This window comes from Buceros rhinoceros, unplaced genomic scaffold (assembly GCF_000710305.1).
Source record: "Buceros rhinoceros silvestris isolate BGI_N320 unplaced genomic scaffold, ASM71030v1 scaffold4867, whole genome shotgun sequence".
NCBI lineage: Eukaryota > Metazoa > Chordata > Aves > Bucerotiformes > Bucerotidae > Buceros > Buceros rhinoceros.
This window is the reverse complement of record NW_010422659.1, coordinates 21,085-39,955: the sequence shown is the minus strand read 5'-3', so window position 1 is coordinate 39,955 and position 18,871 is coordinate 21,085. Positions and strand designations below refer to the sequence as shown.

Genomic DNA, 18,871 nt, shown 5'->3' with positions numbered 1-18,871 from the left:
CGAATCAGGACAAATTGTGCCTTAGTTTCAGGCTGCAATACAGATCTAGCTAACAAGAGTCAACCTCATGAAACACTTTTGCTAACAGAGTAATCATCTGATTTATTTTTAGGAAGAGTTCCTGAAGGCTGTAAAACTACCTTCTACAGAGATCTGCACTTGATTTTTAACTTCACTAATCATGACTTTGAACTCCTGGGATAATCAAAAAAAGAAGTAAATGAACCATTCTTCCCAAACCCAGATATTGTCCTTTTATATCTCTCAACACAGTATTGCTACCAAAAGATTGCTAACACACAGGATAGACTAGGTCAGCCACTGATAATTATTCTCCACTTCTTAGTCAGTAATGAAACTTTTTTTTTTTTAAGTGATAAAAAAGAGGTAGAATACATCAGAAGATGTACTTTGCTTCTTGGATTAGTTTAAGCTAGCATTAGCAAAAATTAAAGCTCAGTTAGTAAGTCTTTATTGCACTGTTCCAGACAACTCTTTTGACAAAAGATAGTCTGAGAGAAGCTGGTCAAAATCCTTTGAAAAGATTCTGATTCTAACCTCACCAGTGACTTGCTGAACCACAAAAATATTATTTACATCTCTCTTTTTCTTCAATAAAGTCTTTCTATGTTGATTATTTTTTTCTTTCAAATTCTTTCTGCCATTTTCTGAACTTATTTCTTATCTTTCACTCTTTCTCATTTCACACTTTTTTCTGGTGAGAAAGGAAAAAGGGGAAGATGGGAGACCAAAAATACTACAGAATGATTACTGGTAATATGTAACTCCTATCCTTAGTTCACCAGTAACCCAAGCAAAACAGCAACAACAAAAAAACTACAGAGGGAAAAAAAAAAAGGAATTTTTTTCCTCCTCTTCTAATACACCCTCCATCCTTCCCAGGTTTTTTTTTTAACATCTGCAGTTCTGAACCTTTTATTTATACACACTTACATTCTCCTTTCATGTCAATTCAACTCATCCAGGAATTAAGATTTTTTTTTTCCCCAAAGACCTGCTCTTCTCTTATTTGGCAGGAAGTGACAGCCAAAACATGCCTCACAAGCTACCACTTAAAAAGCCTTAATGCTTGCTGTGATACCACACACCACCTCTTCTATGAGACTACATCTTCTCTGTAACCCGTGTCTCTTCCTTTGCTGCTTTCCAAATACCTTCTGCATACTTCTCCAGCACAACAGCTTTAACAGCTTTTAAAGAAAGCATGGAAAAGAAAATGGTTCTCGGATGCTCCTTCCTGCAGATGTAGCTTAATATCTGTAGGTACTTTTGGTGTCGTCTCTAGCAAGGACAAGAAGAATGATTACTTTTACTATCATTGCAGGTTCACATTTTAAGCTTAATCATGTGTTTTCACTGAAGTGCTCTGCTAACAAGATAAAGAGGTGTTTTTCAGGAGCATGGACAGAATTAGATGATCCCTTTCCCACTGGATATCAATAGAAGCTCTGCTTTCAAAATCATCTATGATTTAAATCTATGCTAAGAAGAAAAGCCAGGATTGACATATTGGAAAGTCAGCTGATGACAGGACAAGCCAATGCAGTATGAACTGGTGAGCATCTAAAACAGGTCACTTCCTGCAACATGTTTACTCTTGGTTTTAATGCAACTTCCGTTTTTTTCTTAACGATTAAATGAAGCTGCTTTTTGGGCAACCTGCCTGCTGTAATTTTTTTTTGTAAGAAAAATATTAAGTGGCACCTTAGACAATTAAATTCTTGCTCTGAGGCACCTCTTACCATTAGAGTCCTCCACTTCTGCAGCAGGAGTGTGGTTCTTGGAGGTGTGGTGGGCGTGTGAGGCTGCAAGGTTGACAATGCGGGGTCTTGGTAGTGTCAGTGCTTTCCCATGCACTTTCAAGGAATGCTCTTTCAGCTGGCTGATTGTCATGGTGGAAAATGAGCAGGAGGAACATTTGTAGGCATGTTCACCTGGGTGAGCGAAATACAGGCAAGTCATCAGCTCACAAAAGAAACAAAATGGGGCCCCCATACTTCTCTTACTGAACTTGGCAGTAAAATTCCCATGGACTCTTCAGCGAAAGACTGATCTCAAAGAGAACAAGTTATGTGCATTTCTTTGTTGGAGCAGTCTTGAGTCTGCTTTGGACCAAAGTATCGCTTTCTGTCAACTGCAGAGCCTTGTAAAAGTGACAGATGTCAAAAAACAGAGACCAGACTCTTAGCATGCCTGTGTTGCATGGTATGAGAAGAAAACAGACTCTGGGATGGAAATGAAGTCACTTAACTACAGCACTTCCAAATTTTTTTGGGAGCTCAGCAACTAGAGAGGGTGAAGTCATCTGTTTCTGCATGCAGCACATCCAGCATCGTTATTAATGAAGCAAGAAGGACACTACACAATGCTAACAAAGGTTCCTTCAAAAAACAAAAAAATGGGGGTGGGGGTGTTTACATTTGAGCAAGGTTGCCTTTTCCTTGTGAAAAACCTGCCATTAGGCAGGAGCAATCTTCATAGAACTGATAACTAAGTCAAGTTGATTTACTACAAGAAGTAGTAAATGTGGCAATACCAAGATCAGTGCATATCTGTAAGGCTATGTGAAAGTGTGTTATGAAAAAGCACTAAAAGTGAAAGAACGGAAGTAATGAACAGTAGTGAATTTAATTTTGAATACATTCCGAGCCATAGAGTCAGCAAACAAGGGGAAACAAATCCTGAGACAAGATTTGTTTTCCTTTAAGCATGGAGGCAATTAGAACACAAACTGAAACTGTCCCAACACAAACAATGTGATATTATACAGGTGCCGAGTTATTGTTTTGGAAGTGCCACTACCATGTACAAGAGTAACACTGGCCACATATGAGTTGTATGTAAAGTGCCAAAACTAATACAGAAGTGAAATATTCATGAATAATAACAGAAGAACAAGAGTACTGGTAATGAACAAAGCAGAACATGTTTTCCATCTCTCAACAAATTTACCAAACAAGGTTATCAAACAGCATTGTTTCAAACACCGGAAATAAGTGAATCAAAAGAGAATGTGAGAACACAGGTATTACAACACACCTGAAAAGGCTAGCAATCATCCTACATAAAAATAACTCCAGCCCCTCTCTTCCAGAAAAGCTAAGCTAATCATGGGGATGAAATACAAACTCTTAAAAATCCTCTTTTGAAATATGATTTTGAAAAAGAACAGATCACTTAAGAGTCTGAAATGGTGAAACAGGAAATTGTCCCACACACTTTTTCAAATGGCATTTCTCGCCTACGTATTATATCATTATATATTAAGTTTTTACAAATAGAAAAAAAACATTTTTTGTATAGTGCATACAAAAGTTGCTCGATGGATCGGGACAAAGGAAACTCCAATGTACAAGATACCAGTGAGATAATAGACCTTCATGGTTTGTCAGTGTAAGAGATTCCTGGACGACAGTAGGCATCAACCAACTGTTAACTTAAAAGCACCACAAGACATTAAAGCAAGCAGAGGACGATTACATGTTAAGAAGTCTAGAAACAACTAGTTAATATACCCAATACACTGCCATAATAGTTTAGGTGGACATCAGCATGAAAGGATGCTTGATTGCAGAGGGAAAGCTACGGTTTGGCTTAACAGAAGCCTTCTGCTCTTTTTTGACTGCTAGTTTTGCACTTCATAAAGCGGTTATATTAATACACATACAAATAAATAAATAAATCTGAAAGTTTATGTAGAGAGTCCCAACACGTTGTATGTACTCAAAGCATTATGTTCCAGATTACACAGAAACTAAGCAGAGCCAATACTCTATCTTACAGTTATCCATTTGTGCACGCAGCACATCTGTGTCCTTATCAACGAAGCAAGGACACTAGGAAATGCTAACAAAGGTCCCCTCAAAAAACATAAGCCAAAGAAAAAAGAACAGGTGAAAAAGTTGACATGGAAACAATGGACAGCCCATTCTGAGTTGCTGTAAACTGTAGTTTTACATGTGCCAAAAGAGATGGCACATTCCAGATAAAAAACAAATGCCAGAAATACTGACTGGTAACAGCTGTTAGGAAAGAATGCATTTGGTATTCCACTATCCCCAGAAAATGAGGCAGAAAGGTAGACTGAGTAAAAGACTTCAGGATTTTGCTAAATTTTACTGAATTTTAAAGATCTCCAGGAAACTTCAGAAAAATTCAGGACTGAAGTTTTCACTTCCAAATAAAGTGATAATGATCGACAAGAGACAAAAAAAAAAAAAAAAGACAACAAAAGAGAGGTTCAGAGAACCTTTGCATTGAAAAACTGGGGAGTCTAAGGAAAAGTCTTCATGTGTGTATTCAGTAGTATATACTTCTGAAGGATTGATTCAAAACACAACAAAGCAAAGCTCTGACTGAAAAACATACACACAATCTGTCTGTGATGTGAATATCCACTTGGTAGAAATGGATTGAGGCAGAAACAGATCATAAGCCTTTGGAAACCCTGTTATACAAGCACTATCTAGGCTACCATGAATTTGTGTTCTTGCATGATACAAAACATGGTCCTTCAAGAATTACCCAATAATCGAGTTCAAGAGCATAAATTCATAAAAAATAAATCAATGGCTTACATGAAGAGGATTGTGAAGTAATTATTAGTTGCATGCTAACTTTGTCTCTAAAAATCTGACAAGTTCAAACAAGGTAACACAAAGTAGCCCAACCATACAATAGCATAAACCTCCATTTTTTTTATGATTGGCAAAAATAAAGAACCATGTCATCTCCATACAGGATATGGGACTCTGTAAACTGGAACTGCTGCATACAGTTGGATTTCATAGATGGGGCACAATGCCATGGTCCCATAAAACAGGAAGTTTACAAAAAGTTAGCTAATCCACAATACCTATCCAAGTACAGAAAAGCATCCTGGCACAAGCTCTATGATATCCAAAATCAATAAAGGAAACAAAAGCACAAGCAACCATCAATTCCTCCTACACTTTTGTAGATGAAAGTGCCTTTGACTCAATGGTAACAATTATCTTTTTTTTTTTTTGATCAGCAGACAGCTATAAATTTCTCCTTCCTATCCTCCCCATTTTCCCATCTTTCTCCTCCACCCCAATCTGAATATAAGACATAATGTAAACAAACAATAAAGGAAGGAAGACACTTCTAGCCTTTTTGTCATCTGTTCCAGGAGTTTCTACTTGCAAATTTTTAATGGCTGGGCTATTTTGCAGTTTAAATTTTAGATTGGTCAATATTCTGTTATTTGCATCAGAGTACATGTTTGGACTGTGGTTTGAGGGCTGATTTTTTTGTCCTTTTAACCACAAAGATGCAACTGTAACCGATGGAGCCAGTGGTTTTTGACTCCAATCTTCTGATAATCTTTCAATGCACGTTGTGTAATGGTGCCAAGAGTCTAGGACCAAAGAATAAAGATGAGGAAATTCTGAGACTTGGATTTTTTAGCAATCCAAGGCGCAATGCTTGAGGTGACCTATCCTGTATGACACATTGTCTTCCCAATTCCTGTTCATCAGAAGCATGTCTATTTCCTTGCTTATATGGATTCTGTACTGCAACGCAGAGATTTGCAAGACAAATGTCCATGTATGATGGAATCATGCCATTCTTAGTCCACTGCACACAGACTTGTCTCCTAAAGTTTGTAGTGTTTGGCTTTAGTATGAAAGCCAGTGTAACAGTATACCAAAACCAAGGTGCAATCCACAAGCTTTTTCCCAGAGTCATCTAAAGCACATAAATACATAAATACAAACACAGCAGAGCAAAGCTCACTACCACTCCATTAAGACACAGATGGTGTGACCAAACTGATTAAATTCTCTTGGAAACAAGTAGAAATAGTAAGAAAAAAAGTCCTTCATACAAAACAGAAGAAAAGGAAAGTTTTTGAAGTACTCATCACTGTGTTAAACTCATGTCCTTTCAAAAAACATGATCCAAACTCTCACTGATAACAACAGGTGCATAGGCTGGCCAATCCTGACTTGCTTTTGAAAATCTTACCCAAATTTGATGACAAAACACGTGGTTCAAGCCAGCATCTCCGAACAGGAACAAGAACACACCGGCCATGTCATCTGCTGCACTGCAAAAGTGAGAGAGAAAACTTACCAGCATGAGCCTTGAGTATATGGGTTTTCAGGCGACTGTTGTAAGAGGACTTGAATGGGCACAGTTTGCAACGGAACGGCTTATGGTGTCCATGATGGGTCTGCATATGACGATCCAGGCTTGAAAAAAGAAAGACAGAAAAGGGAAACACAAAACAGTAAATCATTTCAACTATTCCTTCAGATGCAAAGCACTTAACAATAACAACAAATTAAATATGAGGCAGATCAGGCTCAACTATCCTTTCTTATACTTTCTTAAAATTCAGTAGGTCTCCTTACAGAATAAAGTAGATTCTGATCTGAGGACAAGGAACAGAGCTGACACCAGCTCTGTTATGCAGAAAGCAAGCCACTTAAATAAATGTATAGGGCAAGATTAGTATGGATTAAATTATGCCTGATCCAGACTTAAAGGACCAGTTAAAGAAACAAGATACAAGACAAGAACACTAAAATTACTATTACTGAATTTTTCTCCTGGCAAACATTTTTGTGAAAATATGCCATCTTTTGTCCTGTTGATGAAGGGGTAAAAAAAAAAACAAGGGGGGAGGGGGGGAGGATTTTTGACCAGCTTTACTGAGGAAGCCTTCTTTTGGTTACAGCAGCAAAAGCAGATTAGAGATCCTGCTCTGGGGAAGGTGCCAGCAGGCTGCAGTTGATGAGTTCCAGGATTAAAAGGCAGCAATTTCAGAAGTGTGGGAGATTCTGCATGAAGCTCAACAAGAGAAGAAGGGCTGTTGAAGACCATCCTCTACTTTCTTCAGGGGAACTTGAAGCTACTGGCAGCCCGAATACTGGGGGATGATCAGAACCTGCTCTCTCTCCACAGTTTCTTCTAACAGCTCAGTAAAGTTTGGAAGGGAAAGAAGGATGTTTTCCACATTTGACTTTCTAAGAGAAGATCAAATTCATTCTATCTGATTAAGACTTTCAGAGCTCGGCACTTCCTATGCTGCGGCTGATAACCATGAATTCACAGTTTCCAGGTGGCAGGCAGGTAGTTTCAGCTCGGGTTGTAAACATCTCCCGTACAGCCTCTTCTTTGGACACATTGATGCTTTGTGATCTAGTCTTAGTTTCAGTCATCAACAACAGATACAGCACACTGGAGGAGTGGCAATTTATGAAAACTACCTCTCACCTGCCACCTTAATTCTAGATGCATTTCAGGGATACTTCCTCTTATTTTTCCTAAATTGTCCTGTTCTTTTTTTTACTGAATATCAACACATAGATAAATGGTAGTTGTTCCAGCCCTCTTACACTACACAAGATTGTCATGGGATCTTTAGCCCCACGATGACAAGAGCTTGAGCCAGAAAATCCCAGTTTATGACAGCTAACACTGAAGTCTGTATATTCAAAGATCTGATGGCAGAAAAAAAAAAAGTGAACTCATGTCTCCTTTCAGGGCCCCCTCATACAAATACAATTTAACAGAAATCCAGGATGGAGTTTGAGGCAAGATAAAATGCACAGTTTTTCCAGATAAATGAGGAAAATAGTCTCCTAAATGAATAAGGTATTGAACACTTGCAGTTAATGCTTCATAAAACAAAATTTGTTCTAAATAGCTGACAGGAAATGAGCTTACTTAACAATTAAAGAAGACTGCCAAAGATGTAAATAACACATATCAAGCTATTCTAAATATGTACCTTAAGATATTCTACACAGTAATAAATAGAACTATATCCACAACTACACTGTCAGCAAAATTCTTCCAAAGGCACGTTTTTAAGTTTTGGTCGACTGGGGAGAACAGTAGGCTGTTTAAACATTCAGTTTAGTTTCTTTCACAGGCTTTCTCTCCCAAGAGAGTAATTGCATTAGAAACAGAAATAAAATATGAAGCAGACAACTTCAACAACAGTGACAACACCTATTACAGTGTTAGCTGTAGAGTTCTTCCCTGCCATCCACTACTTTCAGACTTACCTGTCCTTCCACTTGCAGGACATGACTTTATTCACTTCCTAGGCAGGGACAGACTGACTAGAGACCTAACTCAATGTAGGTTTGATTTTGGATGCAAACCAGTTTACTAGACAAATAGCAGGTCCTGTAAGCTATGGCAGATAGAGGCATCTCTCTCTGTCAGCCTTGCCAAAGCAGAGTGGGAAATCCCCAGTAGTACCCTTCCTTCCCCCAGTTGCTTTTTTACTGTTGGCTGCTCAATCCCACGGACCTTTTCAGCAGACCAAATTGTGGCATCAATTTGCAGCTCTGTGACGCTAGCAGAAATCTTGCTTTTTAACATAAGAAGCTAAAAAATTGCTTTTTATCATGCTTTTTCTCCCACATGCATTTGATCACAAAACAGTGACTTCACCAAATTTAAGAGCACTACTGACGGTGCTATGAATGCCTACATCAACTGAGCATCTGGATCTCTTCTTTTGTTAAAACAGTAAATAAGCCACTCTGAGCTCAGAAATTAAAAGAAAACATGCACCTGTGAGTCAGTCCAAGATGACAGTGGAAAACATCGCATAAAACCCGTTTTTGGGGAGCATATCATATTGATATGATTACAATTAAAATAATTTAAAAAACCACCCAGCTTAAGGCAAAGAAAGTCAAGCTTTGGGAAACAACTCATACATTACTGATGACTGTGTATTTTTCATATGCTACATCAGACAAGGAAACAGGCTTAGGAAGTCACTAGTATACTACATTGATGTGAACTTGAAATATATGTAGAATGAAATTGCATACCATAACTAAGGAAAGAAAAAACCAAAATCTAATTTTAAGGTAAGTTTATAACAGTTATTTAACATGAGAAATGAAAGCTCAATCAACAAATAGTTGTAGTAATTATAAACAAGGTAGTTATATGCAGCAATAGTTCCTTATAAATGAAATATTAACAAGAAAAATATTTTTCTTTCCTCTTCTTGACTTGTTAAGTCTCATGCATTTGACAAGGTTGCAGCAGTAGTGGGCTTCACTGTTTGCCTACTGAGAGAGTTTTATTCTTTTGCTTGGGTGCTTTTCCCCTACACACACAAAACGGGCTTAAATAAATTCAAGAAATATATAAAAATGCAACCTTTTATAAATAGCCACTCATAACAGCCAAAAACTTTGCATAATGGAAAAAACCTAAATGCTGACGAAAAATGTTGTTCAAGATCAAGTTGAATGTGCTCTTCTTCAATGTCAGCCTACAAAACAGTACTGCTAGTTTGTGCTTCTTTTGAAACAAAAATAAAAGCCACAACTTACTTGTGCCTGAAAGCAGAGACAAAGGAGCAATACTGGCAGCTGTACTTGTCTTCCCGGGTAAACATGGCCAGAGCCAAGTGACTCCTCTCGTGAGATCGCAGACCCTGCATAGACATCAAAACCCGATCACACTGGCTGCAGTGGTAGCCCCCAGGCCTGGTTTCATCTTCCAAGGATGCTCCAGATTCAGCTTCTGTAAATTCCACAATGCCAGGGTCTTTGGCTCCCTCAAAACCCTCCATCAAAGTTGTGTTTGAAGGATCTTCAGCTTCCTGCTAAAAAACACATACCCCCCCAAAGCCATCAATTCTCTCTCCCTTCTGCCCCTCAGACTTTCCCATGTGTTCATTATTATGCCTGCACTGTACTTCTACACAAACTCCACATCCCTACACTCCTCATGCCTATTCAAACTCCACATCAATGGCTTTCTGAAAAAAATTACCTACTCCTGTGAGGAAAAAAAAAGTAATTACTATACATACATGCCTATGTAAAGAAAGAATCTCACTCCTTGATCGAATTTGCGTCAGCTAATGCAAAAGACAAAAAACTGAATTAACTATCTTGGAAGAGTCTTGATATGAATCTTCTAAATGATCAGTTAAAGATTAACAGGGTATAGAGCAAGTTCATTTTAGTTTATTTTGCTCTAGTTTATGGTGTAGCTACTCTGCACACTAACATAGTAGTCTACTCTACAGTAGACTTTGTTCATCAGCGTCAAATACAGAAGAAAGAAGCCAGTACTTTATAACCCTAGAATCCTCTTTAAAAATAAAAAACAAAGTCCTTTTTTTAAAAAATTCTCTTTCCTAACCTTCCTTTCCTTTCCCTCTTCTAACAAGAGCATGCATTTTTGCAGCAACTGTAATAACTGATAAGAGTATTTCCATCACATTCTTCTGGCCATGGATTTCAGCTTTTGTTCCTGTTGCAAAATTTTTATTTACTCAAAAGAAAGCATTGACCCTACATGAACTTCACTTGAGAAGCAAAAAGGAAAGAAAATGGTCTGTTAGGAGGGAAGCACCTGAATCTGTCTGTAGTACCAGGTAAGGAAAAGGAAGGTCACCAGTAGGGCAATGAAAGCTCTCTCAGGTAGCATAAGTTAGGCTACGAAGGACTCGCTTTCCTCACACGCACCAAACAATGTCACAAAAGAAGCACCCTTAAGCAGCAGATGTCTTTGCCAAGAGGTCACTGCTGCATGAGAAGGAATACACAGCTAGTTCACATAGCCTTTGTGTACTTTCACTACCCCTGCTGCTATACTGGAAATTAAGCTGTGGAGCATGGCTTATCCTTGGAGATGTCCCAGAAGACATCGCCTTTCACAGGAGAGAAAGGAACAACACGTTTACACCTAATCACCTGAAGGGGACCACTGTCTCAGCTGGCCACTGAATGTTTTGTTTGGAGCCAGTGTGCAAATTTCACATGAAAATGTGTGCCACAAGCAACTTCGCACATTTGCACGTGCACACTTCCTTTTCTTAAAAAAAAAAAAAAAAAAAAAAAAAAAAAAAGATGAAGAGAAAGAAAACAAGCAGCTCTTCTAGGATTTAACTACGCAGAAAAGTAGCCCAGAATAGCTGAGAGAAAGCCTCCTGTTCATAAACCAAGTCTTTCGGTCATCCACGACATCAACTCCTTTGTGGCTAGAAGAAATGAGAATTAAATAGTCTTCGTGTCCCTGGATCTAGAGTGGAAAAAAGTTAAAACATCTTAAAACAAACCAAATGCACTTCAGAAACTTAATGTTAGATTAAAACATCATGCTGAACTGGAATAACCAGTTCAAGACCCATTCAACTTCACAAGAGCCCTCCATAGGTTTTCAATGAGTCCTTTATTTTAAACAATCCAAGAAGTTGCAGTTGCCTTCAGTCACCTTTTTAGATTCTTACCTTTACTGTAGCTGACACAGAAGAGACATTCCCATACTGGACATGCTTGCGAAGATGATTACAGATGGCTCGAAGTGTTGGATGAACTTCCACGCAGAATTTGCATTTGTAGCCAACAACCTTCCTCTCCTTAAGTTTTGAAACATCCTCCAAGTGTCCAAAAGCCTGTTTGAGCATACAAGCATAAATCACTGAGAGGTGCTTTGTTATCTCATTTTTAGCAACACAGATCAGATTTTACACCTGAAGAGAAATTACACTTGAACTACAAGGTCGATTTTTGTTGACATCTGTTAATGCCTCCAGAATAAGTAGACAAGACATCTGAGCAGGATGCTTCAGATCTTCAGTATCTGCAGAAACCTCCATTATCTACAGAACAGTGGTCCTCTAGAAGGCCATTCAGTTTGCCTTGAAACTGTGCTCCTCCATGACACCACGACTTCCCCAACAGCTGTGTGGAGGTTTTCCACAGCAATATATTTCAAACTGAGGCAGAAGGAAGGGGGTAAGTGGGCAAGAAAAGGAGCACAATTTGGTCTTCTGCTTCTGAGGCACTTGCCCAAAGCTTCAGTCACCAGATAGATTCATGTCATGTTAATACTGAGTGCTTAATCAGAGAAAGTACTGAGACAGAGAGAAAAGGTTGAGAAGGAATCTGATGTGTTATTCAGAGGTACACTGAAGAGAGGGATGGCACATTTTGTAAAGAATCTGCAACAAAGTACGTGGCAGCCTTGCAACAAAAGAACAAGGAACTGTCAGATACAGATGGCCTTCCAGAAGGGTGGGAGGAAGGAAAGAAGATAAAATACTGAAGAAAGCAGAAGGAAGGAGCAGGGCTTCCTACAGAACCTAGGGAGATGTGGAGGATGGATGAGGAAATTAAAACAGAATAGTGTAATAGACTTATGGAGCTCACTGGCACGCTGAGTCATTCCCTAGCCTGTGGTCATTTGGCTGTCAAAGAGAACATGCAAGTGGGCATTTAGTGGGCTCCCTGGCAGGGAGCAAGGAAAGAGACCAGACACACAAATCCTTACCCTCTCTTGTTTGAAATCTGCAAAAGCACCATCTGCATATTTCTGCTTGCTCAAAAGCTGCTTCCTCCTCTCCTGACGTTTGGCACGCTTCTGGAATTCTTCGTTGTGACCATTCAAGTGTGCAGTCAGCTCTGCCGTGCTATGCAATTTAGTATCACAGTGCTTGCACTGGTAGACAGGGTTCTGAGAGCGGGTACCGCTTCCCAGTATGGTAAAGTCCCTCTTCAAGTCTTTGCTGTGGTGGTCAGTGTAATGCATGCACAGCAGCTCTGCTGTGCTGAAGGACAGCTTGAAACATTTTATGCACCTGAAGGGAAGCCACTCAATTTCCTGACCCTCAGTCTCCACCTCAGGCTTTTCAAAGTCATTCCTCTCCTCAGCTGGAGTTGGCTTTTCATGCTCATCAGCATACACAGCAGTGAAGTAACCCCCCAGCTTGCTCGCATGCTGCTTCTTAGGGAAAACACCAGGGTGACGTTTCATGTAGTGGGACACAATACCCTTTTTGCTGAAGGACTGGAAGGAACAAAGCGAGCATTTCTTCTTCTCTACAGCCCTCCTCAGCTCCTCACTTAACTGAGGAGAGTCATCCTTGGGAGGAGATGGAATGATCACTTTATTTGGTTTGTCGCTTACCGTCCTGGAGGCTGCTAAGCAGTGAGTGTAGTAAGCATCAATGTCATGCCTTTTCTGGTAGTGTGCCGCAAGCCCTTTGCGGATAGGGTTGGTGTATGAGCACAAAGCACATTTGAAGAGATTGTTCTTGCCCTCTGGCTGTGCCCGGACATTGTTATGTTTGATGCGGTAGTGCCTAGCTATCCCCTTTCGAGTGGAACAGAAGTATTTGCAGAGCTGACACCGGAAAACTGTGTGAGAGACTAAATGAGAACTAGAGAAATGAGGTGCTGTCATAGACATTTCTCCAACATCCTCAGCAGCAATTTCTGGGGAGGCCTTAATTTCAGTCACCATGTCTGGCTCCATTGAGGCAGACACTTTTGGGGGTGACTGAGCAAAAACATCAAATTCTGGTTGATTGTGGTATTTTTCATAGTGAATTTTCAGCTTCTCAAGTGTTCCATGGGTGTAAGGGCAGAGTTTGCATCGATAAGCACCATAGCCTTGCTTGAAAATCCTACTTGTGTCTTCCACGTCATTCTGAGCAATATCATTTGACTGCTCCACATCATGCACAAAGTCTTCAGCAGTGACCTTTACTGATGGGTGCCGTTTCTGGTAGTGTGTGAGAACGCCATGAATACGTGTATTAATGTATGGGCAATGTCTGCATTTATACACAGCTCCTGGGTTAATGTCTATATCCTGAGCAAAGTCTGCAGCTTTCACTTTCATGCCAGGATGCTTTTTGCCGTAATGTGTCAGGAGGCCATGCAAGTTATTGTACTCAGACTGGCAAACTGTACACTGATACGGAGTGGAGGAGATGGCAGGGTTTGCAGAAGCCAGCTGGACAGTTTTTTCCTGGGAAAGGCTGGGATCCTCTGCACACTCTGCATCTTGATCCATCTGTGAAGTTATCTGGTCTTCAGAATCCATCCTGGTCCCAGCTTCATCAGACTGTGGGATAGATTTCTCAGCAGCATCTTTTTCCTTAATGATATCTAACAACACAGATTCATCTCCATTCATGGCCCAAGGATGAAATGCTTGGTAGTGATTAGTAATATCCCAAATGGAAGATGCTTCAAAAATGCAATCTCTGCATTTATAGGACTTTATCTCTGTTGGCATCACTAGGGCAGGAGGGGAAGGATCAGGACCTGCCCAGAGCTTAGTTGCCATATACGTATAATCAACATAATGCTCGGGATGTCTCCTTTGGTAATGCACAAGCAAACCACTTGGCTCTGTGTGTGAATAAATGCACCATTCACAGTGATAACCAGCTTCTATCAAGCCATCCAAAAATGCCCATCTCAGAATGGATGTGACTGTGGCTTTCAGATTTGGGTGGTCTTTCTTAATATGCTTCCTCAATGCATAGAAGTAAGGTGACGTGTAGCTACACTGTCTGCATTTGAGGGCTCTCAGCTTTGACTTATCTCGCTCAGTGCTGGACGTGTGAGTGGGCATGGTGCCAGCTGATTTCTTCTGGCTGCGATCGCAAAGGCTTCTGATGGTGGCTGTATGCTGCCTAATCACATCTGCATTAGCTTTGAAGTCACGATGCTTCTTTTGGTAATGAATGAGCACGCCTTTCACGGTCCGATTTCCATAATCACAGTGTTGGCAGAAGAACATTTCATTCTCCGGAGGATTCACAGAGGTCTCAGACCCACCCCGGCTCAACTGCTGCATTGACACTGGCGGCCTCTGAATACCAGGTGGCAACTCACCAGTCCTCATCATTGCTGCAGTGGGGGGTGCCTGTCTGATATATTTGGCAGTGACCTTTATCTCTGGGTGCCTTTTCTGGTAGTGGACAAGAACTCCAACAACTGAGCGGTTGCTGTATGAACAGTGTTTGCAATAGTAGAGTTCAGTAGCGAGGTCTGGGGGTGGTGGTGGAGGTGGAGGTTGAGAAGCCAAGTTAGACAACTTTGGGGAGACAGGTGTCCCCAACTCAAAAGACATCTGAGCCAGGGCAGAGCCCCTGTCAACTGAAACTACACGCATGGTCTTCTGAATTCTGAAATATGATGCTTTTTCTTCAGGGTGCTTTTTCTGGTAATGCACCAGAACTGAATGCATGTTAGGGCTTGCAAAGGAACACACATCACAGTCATAAACAACCACACTATTGACTGAAGGTTCCTTCTGATTTTCACATTCAGGACTAAAACTCTTGGCGGCACTTTTGTTAAAACCAGCTGGCACACCAGGCCCGCGGGCCACGGGGGTGGAGGTTGCCATAGTTTTTGGAGCAGAATTCAGTATCTCTCTCAGTGTCTGAGACTCTGTGTTCAGTCCTTCTTGCTGCTCAACAACATAGCTTGAAAATATCATTGCATTGTTTATTTTCACTGTGGGATGCATTCTTTGGTAATGTGGCATCAGGCTTCTAACATTTGGGCTTGTATAAGAGCAGAAGCGGCAGCGGTAAATCAGATCAGAATGATCAAAGTTCAGTACATTCATAGCTTCAGGATGATGCTCTCCATAATGCTGCTGCAGGTCTTCAAAATTTGTGTAGTCAATGTAGCACTCAAGACACCGGTACACTGCACTGTGATCATTGGGATCCAGGATATACCTAAAGCTGAATTTAATATAAGGATGCATTCGCTGGTAGTGGGTGCTAACACTCCTGGCAGATTTGTTGCTGAAATCGCAGTGTTTACAATAATAAAGCCTACCAGAGTCATTAAACTCTGAATTCTCATTGTTCTGATCGGTACCATACATGTTTGACTGGCTCCCCAAAACAGAAGCATTAGGGCTCTGATGGTCCTTCATGCTGACAGAAGAGTAGTAGTCTTCCTCGTCTTCAGATAAAGTGAGCTCAATCTCAGCTCCATTGGTAGAATTGTAGTCATGCTGCATGCTTCTAAAGCTTGTTTCCTTCTGGGAATCACTAGCCTCTCTGCCCCACATTTGCTGGGGTGCATAAGAACTGGAAACATCTATCATTGGTTCTGTTTGCTCTTCTTCTCTGTCTAACTCGACTTCTATCTCTACCTCATTGTCCTCCTCCTCTTCCTCATCATCCTCTACGTTAATCACAGCATCCTCTTGCTGTTTGTTTTGGTTGATTTTGCTCTGCAGGTTGCTCGCTATTTCATCAATTCTAGTTCTCTTTTTTACTGGAGAGAGATCTAAAGGGAAGTCATTTGACACCTTGCGAGGGGCTTTCGCAACAAAGTTATTTTTAGATGAGAGCCCAAGGATGGAGGTCTGGCTCTTCTTCACTGTGCTGGCAGAGGGGTGAGCATCTGCCTCACTCTCTTGTGGTGTGTTTGATGGTGGTCCATCATATTTTGGCAAGTTGTCACAGAATGAATGCTTGTGCTGCTGATGAACTCTGAGGCCTTTCAAAGTCGTGGTGGAATAGTTGCACATTGTGCACTTATATGGGTGCTGTGAATGGGGCTGAGGTGACTGCTGTTGTTGCTGTTGCGGCTGCACCAGTTCCATCATTCCAGCTGACTTCCTGCCATTTATATTGCCAGTCTCGTAAGACACTGTGCTGTCATTCAAAGAAGTGGCAATGCTTTCAGTCTGAGAGTTCATAGCGTCCCAGTCTGATGTTGTTCCTGTGTGACACTGCTTATGGGCACCAAGCTTTAATGAACTCTTGCAGGTGAAAGGGCATTCATCACACTTGTACACAGCTGTCTTCCCAGACAGGTGGATGTTCTCAATGTGACGGGAAATGCTTCGGCGGTGCATTGTCAGGAAAGGGCAAAAAGGACACTGGAACCTGTTCATATACCTTCTAAAGGGAATTCCCTTTGTTTCCAATAGTTTGTTGCCATCAGATCCCATCAGCTGCTCTGCAGACATTCCTGAGGTCTGGTGATCCATGGAGTTCAAGCCATTCTCGCTGTCCATTTCATTTAGCTCTTCATCTGAGCTGGAGTCATTTAGCATACTGCTTGTTTCCAGGTCAGCAGAAGAATTTGTCATATCAGCAATTCCGTAGCGGGATCTGTCAGACAAATTAACCATGCTAGAGTTGTGAGGTGACTTAGGCTTCATTTGAGGGTAAGACACAGAAGAAAACTTGGAAGATGTAGAGGAGTTAGGCCTGATAAGGGAATTACCCATAGAGCTCCTGAAGTTTGAGACATTAGCGTTCGACATCTCACGTCCTGTTGTATTCATGGAGATATAATTAGAGTTTGGAGAGGCATTCTGGGAACTCTTACTTTGTACATCAGGTGCACCAGTTCCATCTTGTTGCTGTCTTAGGCTTGACAGTATTTTTACCATGCTGCGGTGCTTCTTCATCATGTGGTCACACCAGCGCTCTCTTCGAGGTGTCTGGTAGCTGCACCATTCACAGCAAAAGTTGCCCCTAGACTTTGTCAGAGGCTTGACCATGGATTCCAAAATGCTCCGTTCCACCACCTCTGCAGGCAGCTCCTTGCAGGGTTCCTGCACTGGCACAGAAGCAGACGTTGATTCAGACATAGCAGCAGCAGCAGTAGGAGTAGGAGGAGTTGAACTCTCTTTCAGGTTGCTTTTGTGATACATTTTCTGATGCTTAATAATCCTCGCGCGCCTGGGTGACTTGTAGGTGCAGAACTGGCAACTGAAAACTTTGCCAAACCCTTCATACATCATGATGTTGTAATTTAGTGAACTAGTAGTTGCTGGCCCCACCGAGCTCCCCCCAGCCTGTGCTCCATGAACCTTGCGTGTGTGCTCTATGAGGAGGTTTTTGGAACGGAAGTAACGCACACAGAACTTGCACTGGAAAAACTTGTTGGTTGGTTTAGGATTTGGAGCCATGTGTTGACCATAGAAAGTCTGGCTCTGGCTATAGTAACTTCCAGTCCCCATCTGACTTGTTGCATTTTGCCCTAAAATGAGAATTAAGGTGTATATGTAAATAAATAAAAATCAAATAAAGAGCCTTTTTTCTCCGCCCACCCTTGTATGCATAAGAATGCAATCCCATCCTGAATTGGTAATAATCACACCAGGATTCCCTCTCTTACTTACTGTGAGATCTGCATATCAGGCAATAGTCAGAAAAACGACCGTTATGCACAATTTCTATGTATATATGACTGTGGTGTGCACTTTGTTATAGATAACTTTCAAAATAATATTCTTGGGGAAGAAAGAAAGCTAGTACACTAACCAAAATTTTCAACTTCGTTACTGGTTGTGAAGTGGTTCATGGTAGCAAAGAACAATCATGAAAATCTGAAACCCAGAAAGCAATATGAAGAACTACATGAAAAGCAGCTGGGAAATAAAACCATCCTCCATGCTTGCGTTTATAGAAAAAGCTGTGGTCAGAACCAATACGACTGAAGCTAGACATCTACTTTGCTGACACAGCAATAAAGATTATGCAAGTTTTTAAAATCACTTTGAAAGGAGAAACTAAAACATGCTGAAATAAGCCACATGTAAAGTAAAGGGGTAGAGCTGAGATCTTAGAGTTGAGATTTACCTGCTATTTCATCTGCAATTGTAAATTCATCCTTTACAGAAGAAAATTCAACCTCAGTCTGGTTGCTAGCATTCATGGAACCAGACCTTGGCTGGGTAGGACTTTCCTCAGAGACATCAGTTGGCTGCAGAAAAGCAGTGTGGACATCCTGAATGTGAGCTTTTAGGTCTTCATACGATGGAGCTCGAAAATCGCAGCCATCGCACTGCAGCACCTCCATGGTTCAAGGGTGATTTTTTACATTAGAAAATTCTGCAAGAAAAACAGGGGAAGGAGAGAAGAAAGAGATACGCTGTAATATATCCTGCAAATAGGAAATACGAAGCTTATCATAACTGTCATTTCCAAAGATTCCGAAAACACTGTGTCGTAAAACTCAACTTTGCTTACCGTATTAAGAGGCATCTGTTCAGATTCACATGAAGTCCTAGCTACATAGTTCACAAGTTGCTGACTCAACTCTACAGTCAG

General features: G+C 40.9%; 1 protein-coding gene across 1 annotated transcript in view; it reads right to left on the bottom strand.

Annotated features, from left to right (window-relative positions):
• Positions 1-18,620, bottom strand: part of ZNF462 (zinc finger protein 462) — a 51,153-nt gene extending 32,533 nt beyond the window's left edge. The window contains exons 1-6 of the mRNA XM_010140112.1: positions 18,401-18,620; positions 12,313-17,798; positions 11,270-11,434; positions 9,360-9,463; positions 6,121-6,239; positions 1,764-1,955 (exon numbers count right to left, since the gene is read on the bottom strand). Of these exons, the coding sequence (XP_010138414.1) occupies positions 1,764-1,955; positions 6,121-6,239; positions 9,360-9,463; positions 11,270-11,434; positions 12,313-17,798; positions 18,401-18,620 (6,286 nt within the window). The remainder of the gene's footprint in view (positions 1-1,763; positions 1,956-6,120; positions 6,240-9,359; positions 9,464-11,269; positions 11,435-12,312; positions 17,799-18,400) is intronic.
• Between the last annotated feature and the right edge of the window lie 251 nt (positions 18,621-18,871).